Raw genomic sequence first — 26,862 nt, 5'->3', positions numbered from 1 at the left:
TCATCTCACACCAATTCGAGAGGTCATCCACTCGAGACCCTGGCACAACCTAAACAAAAAAAAGCATTTTCAAAATTAAAAAGGTTATGCTTAAAAACTGAAAGGTATACTTCTTAATTTTAAGCCTTACCCAAAAGTTAGTACTACGATCATTATTTACACAACTTTAGTGACAATATTCAAGCAACACCATAATAAGTGGATTTTTTTTCTTTTTTCACTGTACTGGAAATTGAGCCCAGGGGCCTTCTAACTCAGAGCCACACCCTCAGCCTTTCTATTTCTGTTTTGAAGCAGGTCTTGCTAGGTTACTGAGACTCTCCCTAAGTTGCTAAGGCTGGTCGCAAACCTGCAATCCTTTCCCAGCCTCCCAAAGTCCTGGAATTACAGGTGTGGGGCACCACCACACCCAGCTAGTTTCATCTTGAAAATACAGTTTTGCAATCAATATTGTCTAATTGACACAACTACAGAAAAATAAGGACTTTAACATATCCTTCTAGTTCTCAAAGGACAGCTCTATGGGTATACAAACTACCATCATGCTGATGGTGGAAAACTAGCCAGCTGATTATAAACATAAATAAGTGCCTCGCCAGAAGCTGTCCTGACCACATTTGACACACGGAGCTCCACCCGCCTGATGTCCACATTCGAATCCTTAGGAAGCGAGGAATATGCCACAGAGGTATTCATCTCATATGTTTCTTGTCTACAAGTATGCCTCCTAAAAGGAAATGGGCTTTTACGAAAGCCAGGAGATTAGGTTCAAATCCTTGCAGAAAATGTTCAATCTCTTTAAAGATTTCGTTTTAATTCAGGCAATACTATACTTCTCTTTCAGTTAATAAATGATAACAACAAATGAACAAAAACTGGGGTTGTGAAAACGTAATTCAAACATTTATTACTGCCAAGCATAGTGGCACACGCCTGTACTACTCAGCTACTCAGGAGGCAATCCTGAGTAGGCTAGGGCAGGAGGAACTCAACTCTGAGGCCAGCCTGACCAATGAGTGAGTTTCTGTCTCTAAATTAAAAAAAAAAAAAGAAAAAGGAAGCTGTGGAAATGTAGCTCTGCACTAAAGAGTGCCTGGGCTCAGTCCCAGTATCAAAAAAGAAAATATATATATACATACATACATACATACATACATACATATATTTAATTGCCTTGTGTTTTCTCCTATCTCAGCCTCCCACACACTAAAAAAAGTATGCGTAACCCACCATTATTAACTTTTTTTGAGAAAACATATTTACGTTAAAAGTTAAGAAGAAAGGTGAGCATGGTGGCCCACACCTATAACCCCATACTTGGGAGACAGAGACGAGAGGATTGCAGTTTCAAGAGCAGCTTCAGCAAGCACTGAGACTCTTATCAACCTAGTGAGACTGTTTCAAAATAAAAATAAAATAGGGCTGGGGGTGTGGCTTGGAAGTTGAATGTCCCTGGGTTCAATCCCCAGTACTACAAAAAAATAAACAAGTAAAAAAAAGAAAAGTTATTTCAACCATCTAAGATGAGACACAATACAAAAGAAAAAATCTAAGCTGGGCGTGGTAATGCACATTTATAATCCTAGTATTCGAAAGGCTGAGACAGAAGGCTCACTGGTTTGGAGCCAACCTCAGTAATTTGGCGAGGACATCTTTAACTTAGTGAGATCCTGTTTTGAAATTAAATAATAAAATAGGGCTGGGATATTGCTCAGAGGTAGAAAGGCCCTAGGAGTTTAATCTCCAGGGCCCAAAACAAATATAAGTAACAGTAAAAATTAAGAACCAACAGGTCAGGTGTGGTGTCAAACGCTTGCAATCTCAGCATTAGGGAGGCTGAGACGGGAGGATCAAGGGCCGCAGACAGCCTCAGCTACTTAGTGAGACCTTGTTTCAAAATAAAGAATAAAAAATAGGACTAGAGGTGTGGCTCAGAGGTAGAATGTCCCTGGGTTCTATCCCCTGTAACCCCCCCCACACACACACAATTCAATCAGGAACGACAGTGCAGGCCTGCAATCTCAGTACACGGGAGGCTGAGCCAAGAAGACCGCAGGTTTGAAGTTCAGCCTCAGGCACTTAGTGAGGCCCTGTTTCAAACTAAAACATAAAATAGAACTGAGGATATAGTTCCGAGGTATAATACCCCTGGGTTCAATCCCCAGTATATACGTGTGTGTGTGTGTTCCAAGAAGAAAACAAGTTTGCTCAAAAAGATGGAAAAAAGCCAGGCGTTGTGGCGCACGCTTGTAATCCCAGCATTCAGGAGGCTGAGACTGGAGGATCGTGGTTCGCAGACAGCCTCGGCTACTTAATGAGGCCCTCTGCAACTCAGTGAGACCCTATTTCAAAATAAAGAATAAACTGGGGTGGTGGCGCACGCTTGTAATCCCCACGCTTGGGAGGTGGAGACAGGAGGATCGTGCAGGTTCGAAGCCAGCCGTGTGCGCTGGCTTAAGAGACCCTGATTCCAAATAAAAAGGTATAAAAAAAGGTCTGGGAGTGTAGCCCGGAGGTAGAAGGGCTTCCAGGAACCCTGGTACCACCAAAAAGAAGGAAGGAAGGAATAAAAACTAGGGCAGGGGGTGTAGCTCGGAGGTTGAATGCCCCTGGGTTCCATCCCCAGACCCCCCCCCAAAAAAAGATGAAAGAAATCTGAGTCCCCAGTGTGTGTGTGTGTGTGTGTGTGTGTGTGTGTGTGTGTGTGTGTGTGTTCCAAGAAGGAAACAAGTGTGCTTAGAAGATGAAGGAAACCTGAAAGCACCTTGCGCTGACTGAGCACTTACCCCTCCCCTGTTAAAGCGCAGCAGGACTGGATGTGCCATGGGTGGTCCTTAATTGAGCTGAGGGTGAGGTATCTCGAGATCTCAGCTGCTGTCATACACCCTTTCATATCCTGTTTATTTGCAAAAATAAGGACTGCAGCCTTCCTTAAGTCCTGTAACCAACACAAAATATCTCTACTAATTAATCTCTACTAACTAAAAATTAGTACAGTGGAACATCGTAAGTCAAACTAACAAAGGGGTGGGGGAGAACATACCCAACTAGACAGTTTGAATGAAATGCCCCTAATTTAAAATAATAGGTTACATCCAGCTTGGCATGGTGCTACATGCCTGCCTATAATCTACTATTTGGGAAGCTAAGACAGGACTGCGAGTTCAAAACTATCCTCGGCAACTCAATGAGTCTTAGCAACCTAGCAAGATCTATTTCAAAAAACAAAAACAAAAAAAGGATGGGGGTAGCTTGAAGGTAGAATGTCCCTGGGTTCAACACTTAATACCACAAAATAAAAAATAAGTAAATAAATAAAATGATCAGGTACTAATATTTAATCTCAACCAAAATTTAATGATTTAGCCTAATAAAGACAAACTAACATAAAACAGATAAAAGTTATTTTTTCTACTTTTGGGCAAAATGGGTCACAATGAAAAGAAAAATCTAAAGTCTCTAATACAGACTTAAGATTGTATGCTCAGTATTGTAATGATTAATACAGTAGTAGTTTGCCAAATACTACAGCGCTTTTACTGGACGTAGAAGCTGAGCCGATTCATACTGTTTTTTCCCCCCAGTACAGGGGATGGAACCCAGGGGCATTCTACCTCTGAGCTACATTCCCAGTAATAAATTATTTTTTATTTTGAAACAGGTTCTCACTGAGTTGCAAAGGGCCTCACTAAGTAGTAGCTTAAGCAGTCCGTGAACCGAGATCCTTCTTGTCCCAGCATCTGGATGCTGGGATTACAGGCGTGCACCACCATGCCAGGATCAATTCTTACTATTTATTAGTCTTTGTATGTGACACTGCAGTGTTGTTTTTAACTATAAAACGTTACAAATAGCCTAAGTGGTTAACAGAAGAACAGATCAACTGTGGTAAATTCACACAGTGGAATACTATATCTCCAAAATATTATATCACCAAAATACTGTTACAAGAAATGAACTAAAGCCATTTCTATTAACATGGATAAATCTCAACTCAATGAGAAAAAAAGTGTAAGTTACAGAAAGATACTCTTATAATATTATAGGAACAATTTTGATACATTAAAATGGAGCAAAAGAACCAGGCCCAGTGGCTCTTGCTTGTAATCCCAGTGCCTGGGAGGCTGAGCCTGGAGGATCACAGGTTCTCTGCCAGCCTCAGCAATTTAGTGAGGCTCTCAGCAACCTAGTGAGACCCTGTTTCCAAATAAAAAATAACATAGGGTTGGAGGTGTTAGCTCGGAGGTAAAATGCTGTTGGGTTCAATCTCTAGTACCACACACACACAACTAAAATAAAATGTAGCAAAAGTATAAAAACTAGCATAGGAATAATAAACACTATTTTGAGGACACTAATAACCTCTGAGGGAAGAAGAAAATCTGATCAAAAAAGTCTAAAATAAACTGGGCGTGGTGGCTCACGCTTGTAATCCCAGCATTTGGGAGGCTGAGACCGGAGGATCATGGTTTGCAGACAGCCTCAGCTACTTAGTGAGGCCCTCTGCAACTCAGTGAGAACCTGTTTCAAAATAAAGAATAAAAAATTGGGCAGGGGGTTTAGCTCAGAGGTCAAATGCTTCTGGGTTCCATCCCCAGACCCGCAAAAAATAAATTTAAAAAAGTCTGAAATATATAAGATATTTCGTACCTTATGTTAAATGGTACATGAAAGTGTTTGACTATTTTGTATAGCTCAAATATTTAGAATTAAGTGATCTCAAGTTACACATTTTAAAACTTTCAGTTATTATAAACTCCTGTAGAAAAGATACTTAAGTTTTCATTTTTCTTAACTGAATTTACCAAACTTAGGAGTGCCTAAGTTGAAAAATCACTGCAGTAATAGCAGCATTCTACAAGTTGTGTTAGTTTTGTAAGTTTGCAAAAGTAGTGAGATTTTTTGTCAAGACTTCAGTTTTACTAATGATGAAGAAGCCATCACTGCATATTCCTTTGTAAAAAATCAAAAGTAATGTACAGATGTTACTCCATTAATTTTTAAAGATTTGCTTTCAACACTTACCTCATGAGCCAACATTCTGTATAATTCTTCTTTCGTAATAGCTAGTCGTTCCCTGTCAATGCTATCAACAACAAGAATGATGAACTAGAAAACAAGTTAAAATGAAAGAAAATGAAATGGGAGGTCACAAACTTTCCTTCTAAATTCCTGAAGTGAGAAGTAGTTTTTCCCGATGGCATCATAATTACTGCAGAGCACGTGAGGCCTTTTTTTAATCACAAAGGGTTTATACAGTACTGAATGTCATCTAGCAGTAAGATAAAAATGTTAATAATAAAAATCTGATAGCTTATAACTTCAATAAACAAATACTGTGAGCAAGTTTATGTTTTTTAGAGAGGTGCTCCTTGCCAGAGTACATAATACTGTGTAATAGTAACATTTGTTTTCAAATGTGGGTAATCCAAAGTAGTTTTTAAAAATAAGTAGGAAATTGGGCCGGGCGTGGTGGCGCACGCTTGTAATCCCAGCATTTGGGAGGCTGAGACTGGAGGATCGCGGTTCGCAGACAGCCTCAGCTACTTAGTGAGGCCCTCTGCAACTCAGTGAGCTGTTTCACAATAAATAAAAAATAGGGCAGGGGGTGTAGCTCAGAGGTAGAATGCCCCGGGTTCCATCCCCAGTACTATTAAAAAAAAAAAAAAAAAAAAAAAAGTCATAACTTAAAATAATACTCTTTCACTAAAACTTTTTCTGTTTTTTTGGTGGTATTGGGGATGGAATCCTTCTACCTCCAGGCTACACTCCCAAACATACATACATACATACATACATACATACATACATACATATATATATATATATATATATTTTTTTTTTTTTTTTTAAACAGGGTCTTTTAAGCCAACGCGGCTGGCTTCGAACCTGTGCAATCCTCCTGTCTCTGCCTCCCAAGCGCAGGGATTACAAGCGTGCGCCACCACGCCCAGCTTCATTCACTAAAACTTTAAGATACTCTATAATATTCATTTAAGCCATCAGTAATTGGTTACTTATTTATGTATGACAGTCTTCTGCTTATTACAAAGAGAAGCTAATTTGAAAGAAAATAATAAACATATTTTGAAAAACTAATAAATAAGGCACAGGTGGTGGCATATGCCCATAATCCCAGCCACTCAGAGGAGATGAAGGCATAATGATCTCAGGCTCGAGGCCAGCCTGGGGAATTCAACGAGAGTCTGTCTCACAAATGAATGAATAATAAAAAGGAGCTGAGGCTGTGAGTGGCACGTAGCATCCCCAGGCCCATGCATACTTACATGTAAACCAAAGTGTTAAGTTATGCACAATTATATACACTGACACCACTATGCTATAGGAAAATGCAGGTGAGACTGGAGAAGGCATGAGCCCAGAGGACTGAGGACATCTACTGGTGGAGGGCACATAAACAGCGAGGTCTTACACTTGAAAAATTCAGCAACGTAGGCCGGGCGTGGTAGCACACTATAATCCCAGTACCTGGAAAGGTGAGATGAGAGGACGGCAGGTTTGCAGCCAGCCTCAGCTACCTAGTGAGACCTTGTCTTAAAATAAAGAAAAAAAATAGGGTTGGGGGTATAGCTCAGACACAGAATGCTCCAGGTTCAATCCCTAGTACTGCAAAAAAAAAAAAAAAAAAAGGAGAGAGAGAGTGCATTCAAGTTCCCCTGAACCAAATACCTTATGCAGAAGGTAAGTTTTAAGTGCCAAAGGTTACAAAGAGTAAGGTGGTGATCTAAAACAAAACAGGAGGGTGGAATCAGATGACAAAGGTAACTTTAAAATCAGAGAAAGAAGAATTTCAATATAAACTGAGAAGAACTCAGAAAACAGCAAAATAAGCCGGGTGTGGTGGCGCACGCTTGTAATCCCCGCATTCGGGAGGCTGAGACCTGGAGGATCGCGGTTCGCGGACAGCCTCAGCTACTTAGTGAGGCCTCTGCAACTCAGTGAGACCCGGTTTCAAAATAAAGAATAAAAAATAGGGCAGGGGCTGTAGCTCAGAGGTAGAAGGACCCCAGGTTCCATCCCCAGACCCGCAAAAAAAAAAAAAAGAAAACAGCCAAATAGTCGGAGTGACTGTCAGGCCACAAGCGAAGGCGCGAGGAGCCCCCGGCATTACAGCAGAGACGCTGCAGCTCCTGGATGTCACCCTAAGGCGAAGGTGCTCAAAGAGCGGGATAGCAAGGGTGGGCAAGAGTGAGGTCCCCGCCTGGAATTTGTTTTCTTTGTCTGTTTGCGGTGCTGGGAGCTGAATCCCAGAATAGTCTACCTCTGAGCTCCACCCTTGGCCCCCACTGCTTTCTGTGTTTTGAAACAGGGCATGAGGTCACTGAGTCTTGCTAGGTGGCTGGGGCTGTCCTTGAACCTGCGATGCTCCTGTCTCAGCCTCCGAAGCGCTGGGATGACAGCGTGCTCACCACGTGCAGCAGCTCCTGGGACCTAAGATTGCAAACGTGTTGTGTCCAGCTGGTGTGCTGTCATCAAAGCCTTTGTTCTCTGCAGGAGTCTGATAGTCTTGATCGACATTATTATGCACGTTGGTTAGAAAACCAGTGTCGATCCCAATACCCTGGACGGGGTGGGGAGGGACCGCAGAGGGAGCCGGGAGCCAGCCGCCAAGGGCTGGGTGCCTGATGTCACCATCGCTCTGAGACTCCAACGCACCCATAAAAGTATATAAAAAAGAATGTGTCTTGCATATGATGTCAGTAATAGTGTACCTCTTTCAGGACTAGGCCAGGTATTTCAGAATTGCAGCAGTTTCAAAACTACCCTTCTGAAATGCTTTACCACACTTCCATCAGCTCAAGTTAACGTTGACCTATTTATCAAAGAAACAGCGCCTTTCACAGGAGTTAACTGTGAGCTGTCAAAAGTATCTATCCTGGTCAAATAAGCCATGTGCGGAACTGTTACTGTTCTGTTACTCTCTAGCATATAATTTCAGAATGTTATTTTATTGTACAAATTAAGATAACCTATATTAAGCTAATCTATAACCATCATACTTACCAGCCTCTTCTGCTTCCTTCAACACCCAAATAATTAAGTGCTGCCATAAGAGCTGAGTATCTGTAATATGCCATCCTTAATTACTACTTACACACTGCATTAGAACGTATGCACACAGATGCTTACACAATTTTAAGTCTAGAAGAATATTTTTAAGTCAACTTTCTAAACCAAATATTTTTGCACTGCACTTTTCTTCATTCAACTCCAATTTTATAAGGTTTCATTTTAGAAATTAAAATTGGTTAAGTGTAACTCTTCACAAAGAAAAATTATAGCAACATCATCAAAATTTTAAATATTAATTTTATGTTATTAAAAAATAAAATAAAATATTAAGCCAATAATGGCGGGTCATGCTTATAATCCCAGTACTTGGGAGGCTGAGACAAGAGAATTGCAGGTTCGAGGCCAGCCTTAGCAACTTAGTGAGGCTATCTGCAATGTAATAAGAGTTTCAAAATAAAAAGTAAAATAGGATGTGGGTGTAGCTCAGAGGTAGAATGCCCCTGGGTTCAATCTCTAGTACCAACAAAAATATTATATTAAAATATACTTCAAGCCGGGCGTGGTGGCGCACGCTTATAATCCCTGTACTTGGGGGGCTGAGACAGGAGGATCCCAGGTTTGTGGCCAGTCTCAGCTACTTAGCGAGGCCCTTCACAACTAAGTGAGACCCTGTTTCAAATTAGAGAATTAAAAACTAGAGCTGGGGGTGTAACTCGGAGGTAGAATGTCCCTGGGTTTTAATCTTCATACCCCCAAAAAAGTGTGTGTGTTTCAAATAATTTACTCTTTCTGTAATTAAGACCTCTTACAAAACTCTGAGAGCTCAGAGATAGAGAATTCTTCTTACTGTCAAACTTCCCCAGCACTTTGAACTATCAGAGTACTACTGTAAGGATGGACAGCTTATAATACCTCCCAATACGTTTATCTGCCTTTTCTATTTGAAAATCTGAATTCCTTACAAAAAAGAATCTTACTAGAAAGCCACTGCTACTCTTCTTATTTATAGTCTATTGTCTGTTTACTCTGGTTCTTCTTAATTAAAACTCTACAGTAGTCTTAGCATACCTCTGTGTTGGAGTAATACGTATTCCAGGAGGACCGCAGCGACTCTTGACCACCAATATCCCACATGAGAAAGTGAGTGTTCTTTACCACTATTTCTTCAACATTGCTTCCTATGGTTGGAGAAGTATGGACCACTTCATTCATTAAGCTGTTTGAAGACAGACATCACAGAAACTATGAATCGTGAGCCCGAAGCAAGTTTTATCTCTGTGTTTTAAAAATAAATTACCCTTCCTTATTTGCACCAAAACAGTAATTGTTGGCATAAAAAATACACACTTGGAGAACATCTGTGCAAACACAGAGGTAAATAAAGAATGGCTCCTGGCGATGTTTTTAATGGAATCAACTGCAGACTTGATATGTACTTCCGAGCGCAAAACGTCATTCCAGCGCCACCAAGCCTCGAGTCAGTCGGCACCGATGCTCCATGCCGAGGGAACAAGTTTTCAATGGGCTGATGCCAATGCCTGCCCGGTGGAGAGCACTGAAGAGCAGCTCTCCGTATTAAGGAGCACCTCTGGGGAACCACGTGTGCCTGATCACAGCTGCTCAGAGGCTGAGGGCAGGAGGACAAGTGCAGGCCAGCCGGCCGGGCAATTTAGGGAGACCACGTCTCACAAACAAAAATTAAAAGGGGCTGGGGACACAGCCCAGCGGTGAAGCGCCCCGGGCTCAATTCCCAGTGCTCCTCAAGAAAGTGAGAGAAATAAAGTAAAAAAAAAAGAAGTGTGTCTCCAGGTGAGAGCTGCAACTCTGCCAGGGATCAGCTGAGGCGCACGGACCTCGCTGCGGCACTGGAGACGAGGCTCCAGGCTCACGGCACTCGTGCTGCCCAAACCTGTCAAGCGCCTTCATCCACTCAACACTCGGGCACTTGCTGGTCACACAACAGCACTGCTGGAAAAGGCTTACAACCTTGAGTTCTGATGCAAAAATATATATAAATGCAAAATTATTCCAATAAAGATGAGAAGTTTCTGATATGTTCATACTTATTTAAAGGCTGAGTCATATTAAAATATGTAATAGCCAGTAAATAAAGATTCTTTAAAAAAAAAAAGCAAGAAGCTGTTCAACTCTGAAACAAGCCATAAGGTGTTAACGTTAGAAAATTAGGTGAAGTTTGTGTGAAGCATTACCTAGGTGAATATTTTTGGTGAGCTAGAGACTGATGTATTTTTTTCTCCCTTTTTTCTTTTGTGTACTGGGCACTGAACCCAGGGCTTCATGACATGGATTCTTGATGACTCGAATGCATGTGATCAAGAGCTGACTTGGGCACTTTTATGCAAATGAGATGGGAGGAGTCAAGGACTGTGCAATGAGGTGGGGAACTTCAGGACATGTCTTCAAATGCCTGGGCCACAGAGGTGCCCGCCACGTTTACACTGCACTGGCCCTGAAAGGATAACGGGCCATCCTGGGCAAGGACTGATGAGCTGCGACAATTTCCATAAAGATAAATATTGATGTATCCCCTCAAATTTTTAACCTCTCCCTTTTCCAAGCTACCAAAAGCAGCATTCTGACACCACTGCTGCAGACAGGCCTGGCTATGCTAAGCAAGTCCACAGCTATGAGGACAAGAGCAGCTTCTCGGAGAGCTCAGGCTGCTTCCATGGACTCAGTGGAACCCACTACCGCTGCATCCCAGGACTACAACTGGCTTTCACTTACTTTAGTGTAATATTCTTCTTTAAGGCTAGGAAACAAAGAATATTTGTGGGGCATTAGCAAACTAAAGTTAATTTAACTTGCTCTTTTGTAATTTGGTAAAACTTTAAAAACCATGTTTACGTTTTTCTATTATATTGTAAAAATGAATAATGGCATCTCATTCTCACTCATAAAAACAAAGTTTTAATAGCTAAAATAATAAAAACGATTAAACAGCCATACTTACAATTGGTAGAGAATGGTCGTTTTTCCTGCATTATCCAGTCCCACTATAATCACTTTATGTTCTACAAAGAGAAAGCAAACCATCAGAATTCAGTACCGCTGCATACTGCAATATGCACTCAACAATAACTGCTAGTTAGCTTGTTAATCTCAACTAGTTCCTGGGAGTCACCTACTGGGCTGTCATGGAGAACTTGATGCTGCTCAGGACTTGTCCCCCTGAGACCATGAGGAGGCTCTCTACTTAGTTCTCTTGTAAAAGGACGTGGGTCAGCAGGGAACAGAAGAACACAGTCACTTCTGAGTTTGGGCATCGTATCCAAATATGAATCAAATGACAATATGACCTAAAATATAAGTTTAAAAACTGCCTGCTTTACACACTTGCTTACAGTCTCTGCTAATCAGGGTAGCTCCTCCTCAGGCTGTTTTACACGTAGAAGTTCTACCATCTACGTGTACCAGGATCTTTTCTCTTCTTCTCGCTTAAAAATCTCATTTCTTACTGAACACTGTAGTGATTTCCCGTCAGTAAGACACACATACTCAAACCCAGTTTTTCTTGCCTTCTATTACTTTATAGACATGTAAGAAATGACGCAGCTCTTCGTGTGTTTTCAGTCTGGATTCTCTAATTCTTCTGGGCAGACGCTGTTTCTGCTCTTTGTACAACGAAGTCCTCTGCAGTCCTTGCCTCCCTCTGCTGCCGTGTACTGACAAGCGCTTCCTTCAGAGTACCTAGTAAGGCCGTCTGTTCTGTTAAGTGGTACATATTCTGAAGTCTCCTTTGAATGCGCAAAAGAAAGTCCCCTACAGAATCTGTGTGCGAGTGTGTGTGTACTGCTGTACTGGGGAGTGAGCCCAGGGCACTCTACCGCGGAGCTACACCCCAGCCCTTTCTATTTTTTATGTTGAGACAAGGGTCTCAGTAAGCTGCCCGGGATGCCCTCCAACTTGTGATCCTCTTGCGCCAGCCTTCACCATTTCTTGGGTTACAGACATGCGCCATCATCTCCATTTTATAGAGTGTACTACTGGTTTCTTTTCTGTAAGGCAAAATGCCTAAAAAGCTACTAGTGAATCTAGTTTCACAGGGTACATAAGGAAGCTGCCACCCGAACCAGAACACAGACCATCTGAAGCCAATAATTTGACTCATTTCATATCAGAACCCTGCTTCTCTTGAGAACCTGAAAAATGTCAAAATTCTGATATGTGTCGCTAAACATCAAGTCATATTCCTATTATCACACTGGCTAAAAAAAGATGCGCCATAATTCACAAGCAAGTTCTTGAGATGACAAGTCATCTTGTAGCTCCTAATGGCCAGCACACCATGGGGACTGACCGTACTGTTGCAGGACAAGGACTTGGTGCTCAGCAGGGCACTGACCGCGCAGAAGCTGCTCGTGCAACAGAGCAGTCGTCTGCTGCTGGGACGCACTCGTTCTGCTTGTGGGACTCGTGGTTGAAATCCCTTGGGGCTTCTCTTCCCCCTTTTTTATGTAAAGAAAGTTTTATATATCCTTTTGTGTGTATGTGTATGTGGTACTGGGAATTGAGCCCAAGGGCATTCTGCCTCTGAGCTACACCTCCAGCCCTATTTTATTATGAAACAGAGTCTACTAAATTGTGGAAGGCCTCGCCATGCTGTTGAGGCTGGCTGTGAACCTGATCCTCTAGTCTCAGCCTCCCAAGTACTAAGATTACAGGTGTGTGCATTACGTCATCTTTTATATACCCCTTAAAAAACTGAAAATTTAAGCTAGGTGTGGTGGCAAACACTTGTAATCCCAACATTTGGGAGGCTGACACAGGAGGATCCAGGTTTGTAGCCAGCCTCAGCTACTTAGTGAGACCCTTTGCAACTCAGTGAGACCCCATTTCAAAATAGAGAATAAAATAATAGGGCTGGGGGTATAGCTCAGAAGTAGAATGCCCCTGGGTTCCATCTCCAGTACCACACACACACACACACACACACACAAAATGAATATTCAAGCTTTTGAATTACTCAATGAGTCTTAAATAGCATAAAGCTGTTTATAACAGTAGTTACAGGTAACATTATAGCCCTATTAAAATGTGAAAGAAGCATCTAGAATAGTGGTGCACACTTGTAATCTCTGTACTTGGGAGGCTGAAACAGGAGGATCACACATTTGAAGCCAGCCTCAGTGACTCGGTGAGCCCCTTGGCCAACTTAGTGAGACATATTTTAAAATAAAAAAAATAAACCTGGGCAAGGTGTTGGACACCTGTAATCCCAGTACTTGGGAGGCTGAGACAAGTGGGTCACAGATTCAAAGCCAGCCTTGGCAACTTGCAAGGCTCTCAATTCAGACCATTTCAAATAAAAATTTAAAAAGGGCTGGGGGCGTAGCTCGGAGGTAGAACGCTCCTGGATTCCATCTCAAGCACCACGAAAAATAAAACAATGATTTAAGGGGAGGGGCTTGGAGTGCAGTTTGGAGGTAGAACGCCCCTAGATTCAAACCCCAGTACCAAACCCCCAATATATTTCCTCGTTTCTAATGGAGCCAATCTTGATGTGCTACCCTGTTTATTCTTCCTTAGAGTACAAAAACAAGGGCACGCTTATCAGTGGAAGAACAAACAGAATGCTTGGCATCAGGCATTTTCAACTTTGATAACAGCTGGAAACTCCATCTGCCCAGCAACTAAAGACCATGGTGTTCCCGAGAAAATGAGAAGGAAACCTTTGGTCTAAAAGCAAAACTTTTGTGCAGATAATCCTGTCTGGGAAAGAGAATGGACATTATCAGGTGGTTCATTGTTGAAGCCACTCAAGTGAATTCCTGGAGCCATTTTCAAACAATCCTGCTTCACATTTGTTATTATGATAATGACCATGGTACTAAAGGCTGAAGACAGAACTCATAAACAATGCATCACTGGGAAAGGCTGGTCCCAGTGTGAATGAAGGAACAGCAGACCCTAGGGATGAACGGCACACCGACTCTACACGTAACTTCATGGAACGGGTCTCTGCGTTCCTTTTGCCTACCTTACACTGACAGGGACTTCTGGCAATTCCAGCAGAACATACAATTCCAATTCAGCCTTATGATGAAGGTTAAAATTATCATTAACAACACTAATCTGTAAGTTAAAAAAGAAAATCAACAGGAGCTGGTTGTGGTGGCGCACACTTGTAATCCCAGTACTTGGGAGGCTGAGACAGGAGGATCTCAGGTTCACAACCATCCTCAGCTTAGTGAGACCCGTTTCAAGTAATGAGTAAAAACAGGGCTGGGGGTGTAACTCAGTGCTAGAATGTCCCTGGGTTTAACCCCTGGTACCACACACACACACACACACACACACAAAAAAAAAAAAAAAACAGGAAAAGGAACAGTTACATGCTCTTTAAAAGTACAAAATAACAGGTTTATTTTAGATCTTTCTCAAAAAATACCTTTCAAATCATCTACACGGTAAGAATGAAAGCAAGCTTGAAGGCCATCTACTGACAAGTTCACAAAAGCTACCTGTCTACTTCGCAACTGCAGTTTTCCTTCCAACTGGCTGCTGTACTTAGTTTGCACTCGAAAATGTGGATGACAAGTATTTCAGCTCAGAGTTTCATCCATCCAAGGAAAACGTAGCCCATGACGGGTGTGAGTGTGCGTACTCTCCTCGCTGAGTGAAGGCTGACTGTGCTGCGTGCCCACAGCCACGCCTGCGCGGACACACCACCGAGCGGCTGAGGCAGTGCCGGCTCCAGTGGCTGTCCGTGTCGTTCCCCGCAGCGGGAACGCTCCCAGGCAGCGTTGGGGTGCTTCTTGATGTCAAAGGGGGCCTTCGGGCTTGAAACACACGCAACATGCTTGTTCTATATGCTGGGTTTTTGGTTGGGCATAATCAATAGGCCAATCACACCTCAGTGTGTACTGAACTGCAAAAAAGCAGCTAAGCTATGTAAAGTATGAAAAAGATATTTTGTAAAGCCGCACTGGTACAAACAACTTCCCTCATCTGCCACAGTTAACCCATTATGCCCCATCTTCCAACAGACAGGACACCTACAATTATTCACTGTAGTTTTCCTAAGTGTTCTGGCTATAGGATGATAGGACAGAATGGGTTAACTAAAGCAAATGTGGAAAGATGCTTATGGGTTTGTACTATTATATTTTCTGATGTTCATACTATGGTTCAAGTCAGTCTCAATTGAAGGTGAGAAAGAATTTGTCCCCAAAATCAAAGTTTAATTGCCCTAGAAAAAAAAAAAAAAAAAACCAGAGTACCCTTTCCACCAGCAAAGAGCTGAGAGAATCTTCCAGTGCTACTAATCTATGCATCTCCAAACCCCAACATGACTCATGTTTCTTTATATTAAATGAAGAAAAGGGCCAACAACAGTTTTTGTTTGACTTGAATCAAGAAATTTCTCTGTAGTCTTGACCGTGGTGTTCTTTTGAATTTCTTTAAAAACATATATGGGTGGGGGCGATAACTAGTGCATAAAGACATAAAGTATAAAGAGCCAAAAGAAATTAGGAAGAACTATTACTACACACTGTAGATCAGTTCAGGTTAAAAAAAAAAAGGCTAATAAAAAAGAAAACCAGGAACTCTTAAAAAAATATGAAAAAGCCGGGCGTGGCAGCACACACTTGTAATCCCCGCGCTTGGGAGGCAGAGACAGGAGGATCACGCTGGTTCGAAGCCAGCCGCGCTGGCGTAAGAGACCCTGTTTCCAAATAAAAAAATAAAATAAAATAGGCAACCCCCCCAAAATGTGAAAGATCAGAGAAAGAAAAAATTTCCCCTACATTTTTTTAAACTAAACAAAGAATTTTCAGCTTTAGTATAGAATATCAAATGAAGCAAAACAGACTAAACCTTGGGAAGGGAGCGTTAGAGAAGTGCTAAATAGTATTAAATGATGATAACTGTGAAACGTATCAACAATGATTCTAGCACATTAAAACGTATGTAAAACATGGGAAAGTGACAAGACCTTCATTTTATTTTATGTATTTATTTTTGTGTGTGTGTGGTGGTACTGGGGTTCCTGGAAGCCCTTCTATTTCCGGGCTACACTCCCAGACCTATTTTATACTTTTTCTTATTAGGAAACAGGGTCTCCTAAGCCAGCGGGGCTGGCTTCGAACCTGCGCGATCCTCCTGTCTCCGCCTCCCAAGCGCGGGGATTACAAGTGTGCGCCACCACGCCCGGCAATACCTTCGTTTTAATACAGAAGAAAGATACCATGAAATAGGAACTGCTACCTTCTACTTTGTAGTATCTGCGCCAACCCTGTTACGTAACCAAAACAAATCTTGCTGTGTATGCAACCAAACTAAATTTTAAAATACCAAATTTGGTGATACAGCAAATTTGGGAAACTGCATTTATTGAATAGAGGTTTATATTGTAAAGGAGGAAGTAGTAGAACATCAGAGAATCACAATCTGAAATATGACAATCTGAAACTTAAAAGCCCAAATAACACTCATGAGCCCATAAAGAAATCTGACTCCTGAAAAGAAGCCCCTCAATCCCCTACCCTTCCATATATTAACTAGAGAATCCTAAGATGTTGAACTCTGGAAGAGACCACACCTCTTGAGATGAGCTCCTGCCTCTCACACTTCATCCACAAATGTACAAATGGACCTCTGATGAGCCCAGAACTCCAAAAAAGCACAAAACTAGTACCTTGGGCCACCTTGTTTTATATTTATAAATAGAGCGTGAGGTCTTACAGTGTTAAGTAATTTGCTTGAGTAAACAGAGATAAGAACACAAGGAAAGGCAGAACTTGTTCCCTTGCTCTTTCTGTATTAACTGATTACCCTCTCTCCCCAATTCTGTACCCACTCTAGCCACAGTCCTGGATCCCTCATTTTTTTCAGAGCAGCAATGTAAATCTGATGATTCAACAATTCAGTATTTGGTGAGTTCATTAAATGCCCGCCTCTGTGATACTTGTGACTAAGATGAGCAAGGCAAGGACTTTGCTCTCAGGAATCTTCTAGTACTTCAACAAGCACGTAGAAAGCAGCAGCAGTAGTACGAAGTCACAGATACCATGTGGTCATGGTCATACTCTTCAAGATGAAGTCACAGATACCATGTGGTCATGGTAATACTCCAAGATGAAGTCACAGATACCATGTGGTCATGGTCATATTCTTCAAGATAAGTGAAATCTAGAATACAACTCTCAGCTAAGGAAAAAGTCATTAAAGACATGTTACAGTCCCGCTCCAAGTATCTTACATACATACGTAAGTTCATCTTAACAGCTATTCTATATGAGATGTCGGCATTCCTCATCTTACTGGTAAGGAGAGCTGAGTGTTGGGCCGAGTAACGTCCAGGGTGACCTGGCGTGGAGGTGCAGCTCTAACGACTGAGGTAGGCGCTGCCTCCTGGCCATCTGTCAACACACACCACGTCACTAAATACAGTGCTTAAAGAGATCTTACTGTTGACTCCTCAACTGTATTATTTTATATGTTTAAAAATGATTGAATGTAGCATATTTACATGTCCTTAAGAAGTTTAGATCTAAGGGAAAAGATAGGCATGTTCTAGATCTTAAGCGCTCAATTTAGTCGCAACAGTTTGCTACAAAAATAGTAAATATAAGTAAATTTACCATTTCTGGGGATTCAAACCAAAGGGATTTAGACCTCTGAGCTACACCCCAAGGTTTTTGTTGTTGTTTTGAAACGGGGTCTCACTAGGTCTCAGCCATACTGCTGAGCTGTCCTTAAACTGACAATCCTCTTGTCTCAGCCTCCCCAAGTACTGGGATTATAGGCATGCACCACTACACCCAGCTTTACTATTCACTAGTAGTATTTGATACTAAAACAATAAAGAAAAAGAGTAAATAATAAAATATTACTAAAGAGTGTGGATATAGGAATGCAAACTTTACTGGTAACTCTACTTTGTATGTCTGGCTAATGGTCTCCAATTTCATGCTCCCCACTAGTGAGGCAAAACTGAACCTTACCAGTCACAACAGTGAGGAATAGTCTCTAATTAGGTAGAAGACACGTAAGCTGGTAAGCCAAAGGGTTTAGATGTAGAAAAGCAAGAGGAACAAAGAGTCTAAGGTGGTCACACTACAGGGCCACAGAACTGGAACAAAAGAAGACCCTAAAGACATAACAAAGGAGCATCCTCTACTCAAGAGTAAAAGTACCGACAAACGGCTTCAACAGGACGCCTGGATTGCAATCCCTTTACTGGGAGGCTGAAGCAGGAGGACCTCAAGTTCTAGGGCAGCTTAGTAAGACCTTGTCTCAAAACACAAACTAAGGAGCCAGGCGTGGTGGCGCACGCTTGTAACCCCAGCATTTAGGAGGCTGAGACAGGAAGATCGCAGTTTGAGGACAGCCTCAACTACTAAGTGAGGCCCTCCTCAACCTAGTGAGACCCTGTTTCAAATAGAGCTAGGGGTGTAGCTTGGAGGTAGAATGCCCCTGAGTTCCATCCCAAGTACTGCAAAAAATAAAAAAATAAAATAAAAAGGACATTTTTAGACAAAAGATTAATCACCAAAAGAGCTATGACATAACATAAAACTATATAAAATTACAAGAAATACTAGAGTTTTAATTAAAGGGCAATTACACTAGATGGAAATTAAAAGCATCAAAACTAAGCTGGGTGTAATGGTGCATGCTATCTATAAAACAGAAAATACTTGCCAAATAAATAACATACTCATAAATAATCCATAGGTCAGAATCACATAAAAATACTTCAAACTGAATACTGAAATACAAAACATTAAAATTGGTAAAAAAAAAAAAAGCTAAAGCAGTACATAAGAGGAACATTTATAGCATTTAGATGTTCATATTTGAAAAAAGACAAAAGGCCATTGATACAATGTCCCATCCTTAAAAAGCTCATTCCTGAAAAAAGGGCAAAGTGAGCAGGGGAAGGAAATTAATGGCAGGATTGATTGCGAGAAAATACCTGAAATCATTTCATGCAAGATTAACAAAGCGAGGCTGGCGGACTCTCAGCACCAAACTTCAAAGGGACCACAGAGCCAAAGCCAACGCGGTGGTGCAGCCTGGCCTAGGGATAGACAGCGCGTCAACGCCAGACAGGCGTGCACACGCTCATAGGATCATTTGTATTTGGAAAAAAGCTCAGACTCCATGTCTTATCAGGGAAACAAGTGAGGTTCTTTTTTTTTTTTTTTTGAGTAACAAAACTTCAAAATAAAAATTGTTCCGAAAATTCCCCATTGAGAAAACAAGCAAGGGAGACGGGTGTGCGGCACGTGCTTAGGGAATTTGATAGGAGGACCTCGGGTGTGAGACTGGCCTCAGCAACAGCGGAGACCCTGTTTTAAAGTAAGGAAATAAAAGGGGTCTGGGAGTGTAGCTTGGAGGAAGAATGGGGGCTGGGAGTGCAGCTTGGAGGTAGAATGCTCTTGGTTTGAATACCAGCACAAAATAAGGAAGGAAGGAAGGAGGGAGGGAAACGAGGGAGGGAGGGAATGAACAGAATCAGGAGAAAAGCACTTGCTTAACGCACAGGAAACACTGGGTCAATCCCCAGCACTACAAAGGGGGGGGATGCCAAGGATTAAAGGAAAATAGTTACAAAACACGTATCTAATGCAGTACTCTATTTCAGGATATATTAATAATACCAAAAACTGTATGATAAAAAGATCAAAAAATTTAAAAATGGGCAATGAATGTGAATGGCCTTTAGAGGAACACATACAAATGACACAAATGGGAAGAACAAGAAGGGGCACACAGGGGAATGCAAATGAAAGCTATAATGAGACCCACTGCACATCACACAGAATGTCTAAAATTAAAGAGACTGACAACACCAAATGTTGGCAAGGAAGCAGAACAAGCAGAACTCCCAACACTGTGCTGAGTATAGAGACGGCAGGACTTTCAAACATAAGCTGGCAATTTCTTATAAAACGAATGCATCTATTCTGATCGAAAAATTGCACTCCTGCATACTGACTTTGAGAGAAATGAAAATATGTCTACAAGTTCTAAGGGTATTCATTGTATCAAGCCCAGCAAGATGGAGATGAATAAACAAAACAGCAGTTATATCCACGCAGTGGATTTACTTAGATGCGGGGGTTTCCAATGTGAACGGCTACATCAAGATATACAGAAACAGAAAATTAAAGAACAGAAGAAAACCTCAAAGAAATTGAACAAAGACAGTGTTCATAAAACAGTGCCATAAGAACAACTAACAGCAAATTAGAAAACGCTTCATAACAAATGAAAAACAGCAGCTAATCCAAAATATTCAATGGGAGGACTGGACAAAGGAAATAACCCAGAAAACGGTAAATTAAAACGGAACACACTAGAGAACAACCTTTGATCATCGGTGTAGCACAATGACTAATAGTATTTTCAAAAAGAAAAAATTATATGAGAAAATTTTTTTTTGCAGTACTGGGGATGGAACTAAGGGGCACTGTACCTCCAAGCTACACCCCCAGCCCTGTTTTTTAGTCCTAATTTTATTTTTGAAATAGGGTCTCGCTGAGTTGCGAAGGGCCTCACTAAGTAGCTGAGGCTGTCAGCAACAGGCGATCCTCCAGTCTCTGCCTCCCGAATGCTGGGATTACAAGCATGTGCCAAGATGCCCGGCTTAAGAGAAATTTTACAAGAATTCCCCAGAATCAAAAGATTCTATTTTTCTATGTAAAAATACATCGTATTTTTTTAGTATTGGGAATTGAACCCAGGGGCATTCTACCTCTTAGATGCACTCTCAAGCCTATTTTACTTTCTTAGTTTGAAGCAGGGTCTCCCTAAGTTGCTGCGAGTCTCACTGTACTGAGCATGGCCTTGAACCTGAGGTCCTCCTGTCTCCGCTTCCCAAGGTCAGGGATTATAAACGACAACCAGCTGAGCAAAGCTCCAGACAGCCCAGAGAAGTGAAAAGAAATGACAAGTAACCAAAAACACCAAGGATAGACAGAAGATTATAAAAACTACTATAAACGTTTTTAAAAAATCCAGAATGGCGTAGGTGTTTTCAACACCACTGTAAAATGGAGATTGGGATGATAGCTTTAAAACTCTGAAAAGAACGTTTTCCCACTCGTAATACAAACAACCCAATAACTCAAAAGTGAGCAAATCAATGGATTTGCAAGCAACTTTTCAGGATATTTCTATGGAATATGCTTAATCAAAGTTAAGTATAAAGCAGGAAGGAAGGGGTGGGGTTTTATTTTGTTCTGAGCGACACCCCTGCCTTATTCTACTTTTTGTCTGAATCAGGGTCTCGCCAAGTTGCTGAGGCTCGTTTTCACCTGCGACCCTCCCATCACAGCCTCCCGTACCCGGGAGGTCATGGGAGTGCGCTGCCATGCCTGGCAATTACGAAGCTTTCGGTCGCTTTACTTGGACAACACGTTTTAGTACACGTATTCTTGGAAAGGCACCCACTCTAGAGAAGCTTCTTACGGCGCTACAATGCTAAAAATCAAAAACAAGAGGTAGGAGTGAGGAAGTATTAGAAGGTAAAGGAGTGCACAGGTGAGATTAGCAGCTCTTAACATCAGTTGCCTAGTAGAGCCGTCCTGCCGCGGATCCCAGGACGCCCCCCCACCATCTAACTGGCCTAAGGTAGGGTCTTGTGCAGATTCCAATACACAAAACTGCGCTTCTGGATTAGACGTGTACAGTGGTGAAAATGAGAAATACGGAGATTGGTAGTTTTGCGAATACCGAAAACAAAAGTACAGACCAAGATAAGAATGAGATCAGCCGGGCGTGGTGGTGCATGCTCGCCCGTAACCCCAGCATTCAGGAGGCGGAGACTGGAGGATCCTGGTTAGTGGACAGCCCAGCTACTTACAGAGGCCCTCTGCAACTCAGTGAGACCCTGTTTCAAAAAAATAAAAAAGACTAAAAATAGGACTAGGGGTGTAGCTAAGAGGTACAATGCTCCTGGGTTTCATTTCCAGTACCGCCAAAAAAAAAGTGTTCAAATTATTCCGTGTGTGTGTGTGTGTAAATGTGTGCGCGCACTACACCCTAGCCTATTTTATCCTTTATTTTGTAACGGGATCTCACTAGGTCACCATGGATGGCCTCAAGCCTGCAACCCTCCCGTCTCAGCCTGCTAAGCACTGGGATTAAGAAGGGAGGATGGCAGGCTTGAGGCTACTTCAGTGAGACCCTATTTCAAAATAAAAGAATAAAATAAAATAGGGCTGGGGATGTAGCTTGGAGGTAGAATTCTCCTGGATTCCATCCTCAGTACCACATACACACACACACACACACACACACACACACACACACACACAGAAGAGGAGAGGAGAGGAGAGGAGAGGAGAGGAGAGGAGAGGAGAGGAATATCCTAAGGCCAAGCTCTTCAGTGGCTCCCTTGCCTGCTCCACGCAGTCCAGGGCCGTCATCTGCGCCAGAGCCTGTGATCTGGGGACACTGGTCTCTGCTTCATCTCTAAATCTGCAACAGACAGGGAAACTACAGCCATAACCAATCTCTTTTCTGCTTCCTTAACACATCAAACTAGCTGGGCACATAGAGCAGGCCTGTAATCTCAGGACTTGGGATTAGGAGGACCCCAGGCCCAGGGAAGCCCACTGAGTGTGACCCTGTTCCAAAGTAAAAAATAAAAAGGGCCTGGAAGGAGGGGAAGGACTGCAGCTTTGTGGCCAGCCTCAGCAACTCAGCAAGAGCATGCTTCAAAATAAAAAGGGGTGTGGGTCTACCTCAGAGAGAATGCCCCGGGTTCCATCTCTAGTACCCCCCCAAAGGGCTGGGGGTGGGTGCGGCTCAGAGGTAGAAGGTCCCTGGAGGAAAAAGAAAAGGGGCACAACGGTAGGAGCTTGGTGGTAGGTAGAAGGCTCCTGGTTCACTCCCCAGTACCAAAAAAAAAGGAAGAAAGAAGAAAAGGGCTGGGGTAGGGGTGCAGAAAGTCCCTGGGTTCAATCTCCAACATCACACAAGAAACACAGGTGCGAGTACACACGGGGGCGCGCGCGCACATGCACACAGTACCAAGTCATTTCATTCCTCTCCTTTGGCATAGTAGGCCCTCAGTCTAGCTATTAAGCCTCCTATATTAGTCTTCGTTAGGTCCAAGTATAACTTATTCTACAAAGTTTTCCAGGAGCCATCTAAGAAAAATCAATCACTTTCTTCTTGGTGCTATAACTACATTCATATAAACATGTTAAATAATTAACACTGGGGAGGGTGGGGCTGGGAATTAAACCCAGCTACATCCCCAGCCTTTTTATTTTTTATTTTGAAACAAGATCTCATCAAGTCACCACAAGCTGGCCTCAAACCTGAGTCCCCGTCTCTCCTCTCGAGCATCGCGCTACAGATGGGCCAGGGTCTGGCTTCCTGTGCTTCATCCTAAGATCGTCTTAAGGACGGAGTGAATGTCAGTGACTGAAGATAAAACGATAGGACAGTGACCAGTGCTAAACTTCCAACAAGAAAGCTCAGGGAAATTGTAAGAAGAAATGGAAATTTAGGAGGCTTGGACAATTATGTGTCTATAAAAAGTAGCCCATGAATATCTTTCAACATTTTCTCTCTATTTTTTTCTTTACATCTTTTACTTCTTTCCTGTCTGATTAAGGAAGCTTCAAAGGAGATACACAACAGTAAGAAAACAGAAAAGGAAATGGATCGTACACACAGAGAGAACCAAGTACTTTGGCAATTTCTATTTCTTAAGTGAACAGCAATGATAAACAGGTGATTATTTTGTTAATCTTTATACTTTTGTGGAGAGGGCTGAGGATGGAACTCAGGCATCCTACCTCCAAGCTATACCCCCGTTCCTATTATATTTATTTGGAAACAGGGTCTTGTTAAGTTGCTGAGAACCTGGCTACACTGCAGAGATTGTCCGTCGACCTGTGATCTTTTTGTCTCAGCCTCCCAAATACTAGGATTACAGGCATGTGCCACCACACAGGGCTTACACTTTCAATTATGTATTAAAATATTCCCCTACATAGCCAATTTATATAACAAGAAGCTAAGCCTGGTGGTGCAAGCTTGTACTCCCAATACTTGCGAGGCTGAGACAGGAAAATCGCAGGTTCCTGGCCAGCCTCAGCTACTTAGTGAGGCACGCTGCTACTTGGTGAGATCCCGTTTCAAAATAAAGAATAAAAAGTAGGGCTGGAGGATAGCTCAGACACTGAATGCCCTTGGATTCAATCCCCTGTACTGAAAGTAGTAATAGTAATAATAATAATAGCCAAGCATGGTGGCGCACGCTTGTAATCCTAGCATTTGGGAGGCTGAGACTGGAGGATAGTGGTTCGTGGACAACCTCAGGTACTTAATGAGGACCTTTGCAACTCAGTGAGACCCGGTTTCAAAATAAAGAATAAAAAAATAGGGCTGGGGAGTGTAGTTCAGAGATAGAATGCTCCTGGGTTCCATCCCCAGTTCAGCAAAATAAATAATAATAATAATAATAATAATAATAATAGTAATAATAGAGTTGTGGGGTGTAGGCGTAGCTCAGAGGTGGAATGCCCGAGTTTAATTCCTAGTACCACAAAAATAAGATGAAGTAAAAAGTTATATATCAAGGTTGGGAAAATATAAACTGTTGAGAAACATATTAAATTTATGGGTTATATCCACAGCGAGTTCAATTTTGGCTAATTTGAAATCATTGGAAAGTGTTATTCATCTGCAGAAAATGCATATACATGGACACATGTACATCTCCGTGTGCATATATTTAAGAACTTGTCTTCTGTACAGAACAAGTGAACCGAAGCCATTACACTCTCACCCTTCACTTCTTACATTCAAATAAAGGATACATTGACAGTAACGAACTGGTATCATCATAAAAACAAAACAGCGTTATCATACACGCCAGGCAAAATGAACCTAGCTGAGTGTAAAGAGGGGTTCCAGTACTCAGAGGCCATTCTGCCTGCCTGGGAATGGTCTCTCCGCACCGGACATCCATCTCCTCCTGCCTCAGAACAGGTTCTACAACTTCCCGGCCCTCTGGACTTCAGCGTCTGGGTGTCTCATAAGCTTTGGGGCTCATTACAGACACACACCACCTTACAGAACCGAAAACATTCACGATTTTTTTTCCGCCCAAGAAATGGCGTGTGCGTGGAGGGGGTCGGCCAAGGTTCCCATGAAGCGGAGCGGGGACCCCAGCCCCGTGGAGGGGGTCGGCCAAGGTTCCCATCACTGCGGGGCGGGGACCCCGAGCCCCGTGGAGGGGGTCGGCCAAGGTTTGCAGACCCTGCGGGGCGGGGACCCCAGCCCCGTGGAGGGGGTCGGCCCAAGGTTTGCAGACCCTGCCTGCGGGGCGGGGACCCCGAGCCCCGTGGAGGGGGTCGGCCCAAGGTTCCCATCACTGCGGGGCGGGGACCCCGAGCGCCGTGGAGGGGGTCGGCCAAGGTTTCCATCACTGCGGGGCGGGGACCCCGAGCCCCGTGGAGGGGGTCGGCCAAGGTTTCCATCACTGCGGGGCGGGCACCCCGAGCCCCGTGGAGGGGGTCGGCCCAAGGTTTCCATGAAGTGGAGTGGGGACCCCAACCCCGTGGAGGGGGTCGGCCCAAGGTTTCCATGAAGTGGAGTGGGGACCCCAGCCCCGTGGAGGGGGTCGGCCCAAGGTTCCCATCACTGCGGGGCGGGGACCCCGAGCGCCGTGGAGGGGGTCGGCCAAGGTTTCCATCACTGCGGGGCGGGGACCCCGAGCGCCGTGGAGGGGGTCGGCCAAGGTTTCCATCACTGCGGGGCGGGGACCCCAGCCCCATGGAAGGGGTCGGCCAAGGTTTCCATCACTGCGGGGCGGGGACCCCGAGCGCCGTGGAGGGGGTCGGCCAAGGTTTCCATCACTGCGGGGCGGGGACCCCAGCCCCGTGGAGGGGGTCGGCCCAAGGTTCCCATCACTGCGGGGCGGGGACCCCAGCCCCGTGGAGCGGGTCGGCCAAGGTTTGCAGACCCTGCCTGCGGGGCGGGGACCCCAGCCCCGGGGGCGGGCGAAGAGGCAGGGACGGCGCGCGGCCGGCGGGGAGCCTCGGCGCCGCGGTCGGGCCGGACCCCGGCGCCTCACCTTGGTTGCAGAAGAGGCTCCACAGCTTGGCGAAGATCAGCCCCATCCTGCGCCGCCGCCGCCGAGCCTTTGTTCCGAGCGCGCCGGGCCGCGCCGCCCGCAGCCCCTCGGCCCGCACCCTCCGCCGGCCCGCCAGGCCCGCCCCGCCGGAAGCGGCGTGACGTCGGCCGACGTCAGCGCCGGCACTTCCGGTGGGCGGGCGCGCTCCCCTCCGTCGGGCTCGGGCCGTCCACGGGGCTGGGGTGAGCGTGAGCGCGCGCGGGACCTCGGCGGGCGGGAGGCGGGCGGAGGGCCAGGAGGTCGAGGCCAGCCTCCGCGACTGCGGAAACCCTTTCAACGAAAAGACCCGAGCAGGGCGGGGCTCAGAGGCCGCCCGGCCCCACCCGCGGCGGGGAGCCCCCGCCCGGCGGCTGGACACCGCTGGACACCGCTGGACACCGCTGGACACCGCTGGACGCGGGACGGGACGCGGGACGGGGCGGCCTCCAGAAAGGAGGGCAGGGCCGTGGGCACGGCGCGGAGGACGGAGCCGGCCCCCACTGCGGGCCTGCCGGAGCTGGGCTGTTACCCCAGGGCGTGCGTGTGAGTGTGCGCGTGCAAGTGACCCCAGGGGGTGTGTGTGCGCGTGTAAGTAACCCCAGGACGTGTGTGCGTATAAGTAATCCCAGGGTGTGTGTGTGTGTAAGTAACCCCAGGGTGTGTGTGTGCGTGTAAGTAACCCCAGGGCGTGTGTGTGCGCGTGTAAGTAACCCCAG

At 44.2% G+C, this 26,862-nt stretch overlaps 1 protein-coding gene across 1 annotated transcript; it reads right to left on the bottom strand.

Annotated features, from left to right (window-relative positions):
- On the bottom strand, positions 1 to 26,153 carry LOC308277737 (ADP-ribosylation factor-like protein 5B; the record flags this gene model as incomplete). The annotated part of the gene is made up of 6 exons (XM_080717091.1): positions 1 to 49; positions 2,787 to 2,938; positions 5,026 to 5,109; positions 9,103 to 9,250; positions 11,009 to 11,069; positions 26,108 to 26,153. The coding sequence occupies 6 exons, from the start codon at positions 26,151 to 26,153 to the stop codon at positions 1 to 3; spliced, it is 540 nt and encodes a 179-aa protein (XP_080573217.1).
- Between the last annotated feature and the right edge of the window lie 709 nt (positions 26,154 to 26,862).

The sequence above is a fragment of the Muscardinus avellanarius genome, assembly GCF_963383645.1.
Source record: "Muscardinus avellanarius genome assembly, chromosome: 20".
Taxonomy (NCBI): domain Eukaryota; kingdom Metazoa; phylum Chordata; class Mammalia; order Rodentia; family Gliridae; genus Muscardinus; species Muscardinus avellanarius.
The sequence above is the reverse complement of the archived record's forward strand: the minus strand, read 5'-3'. Positions and strand labels throughout refer to the sequence as shown.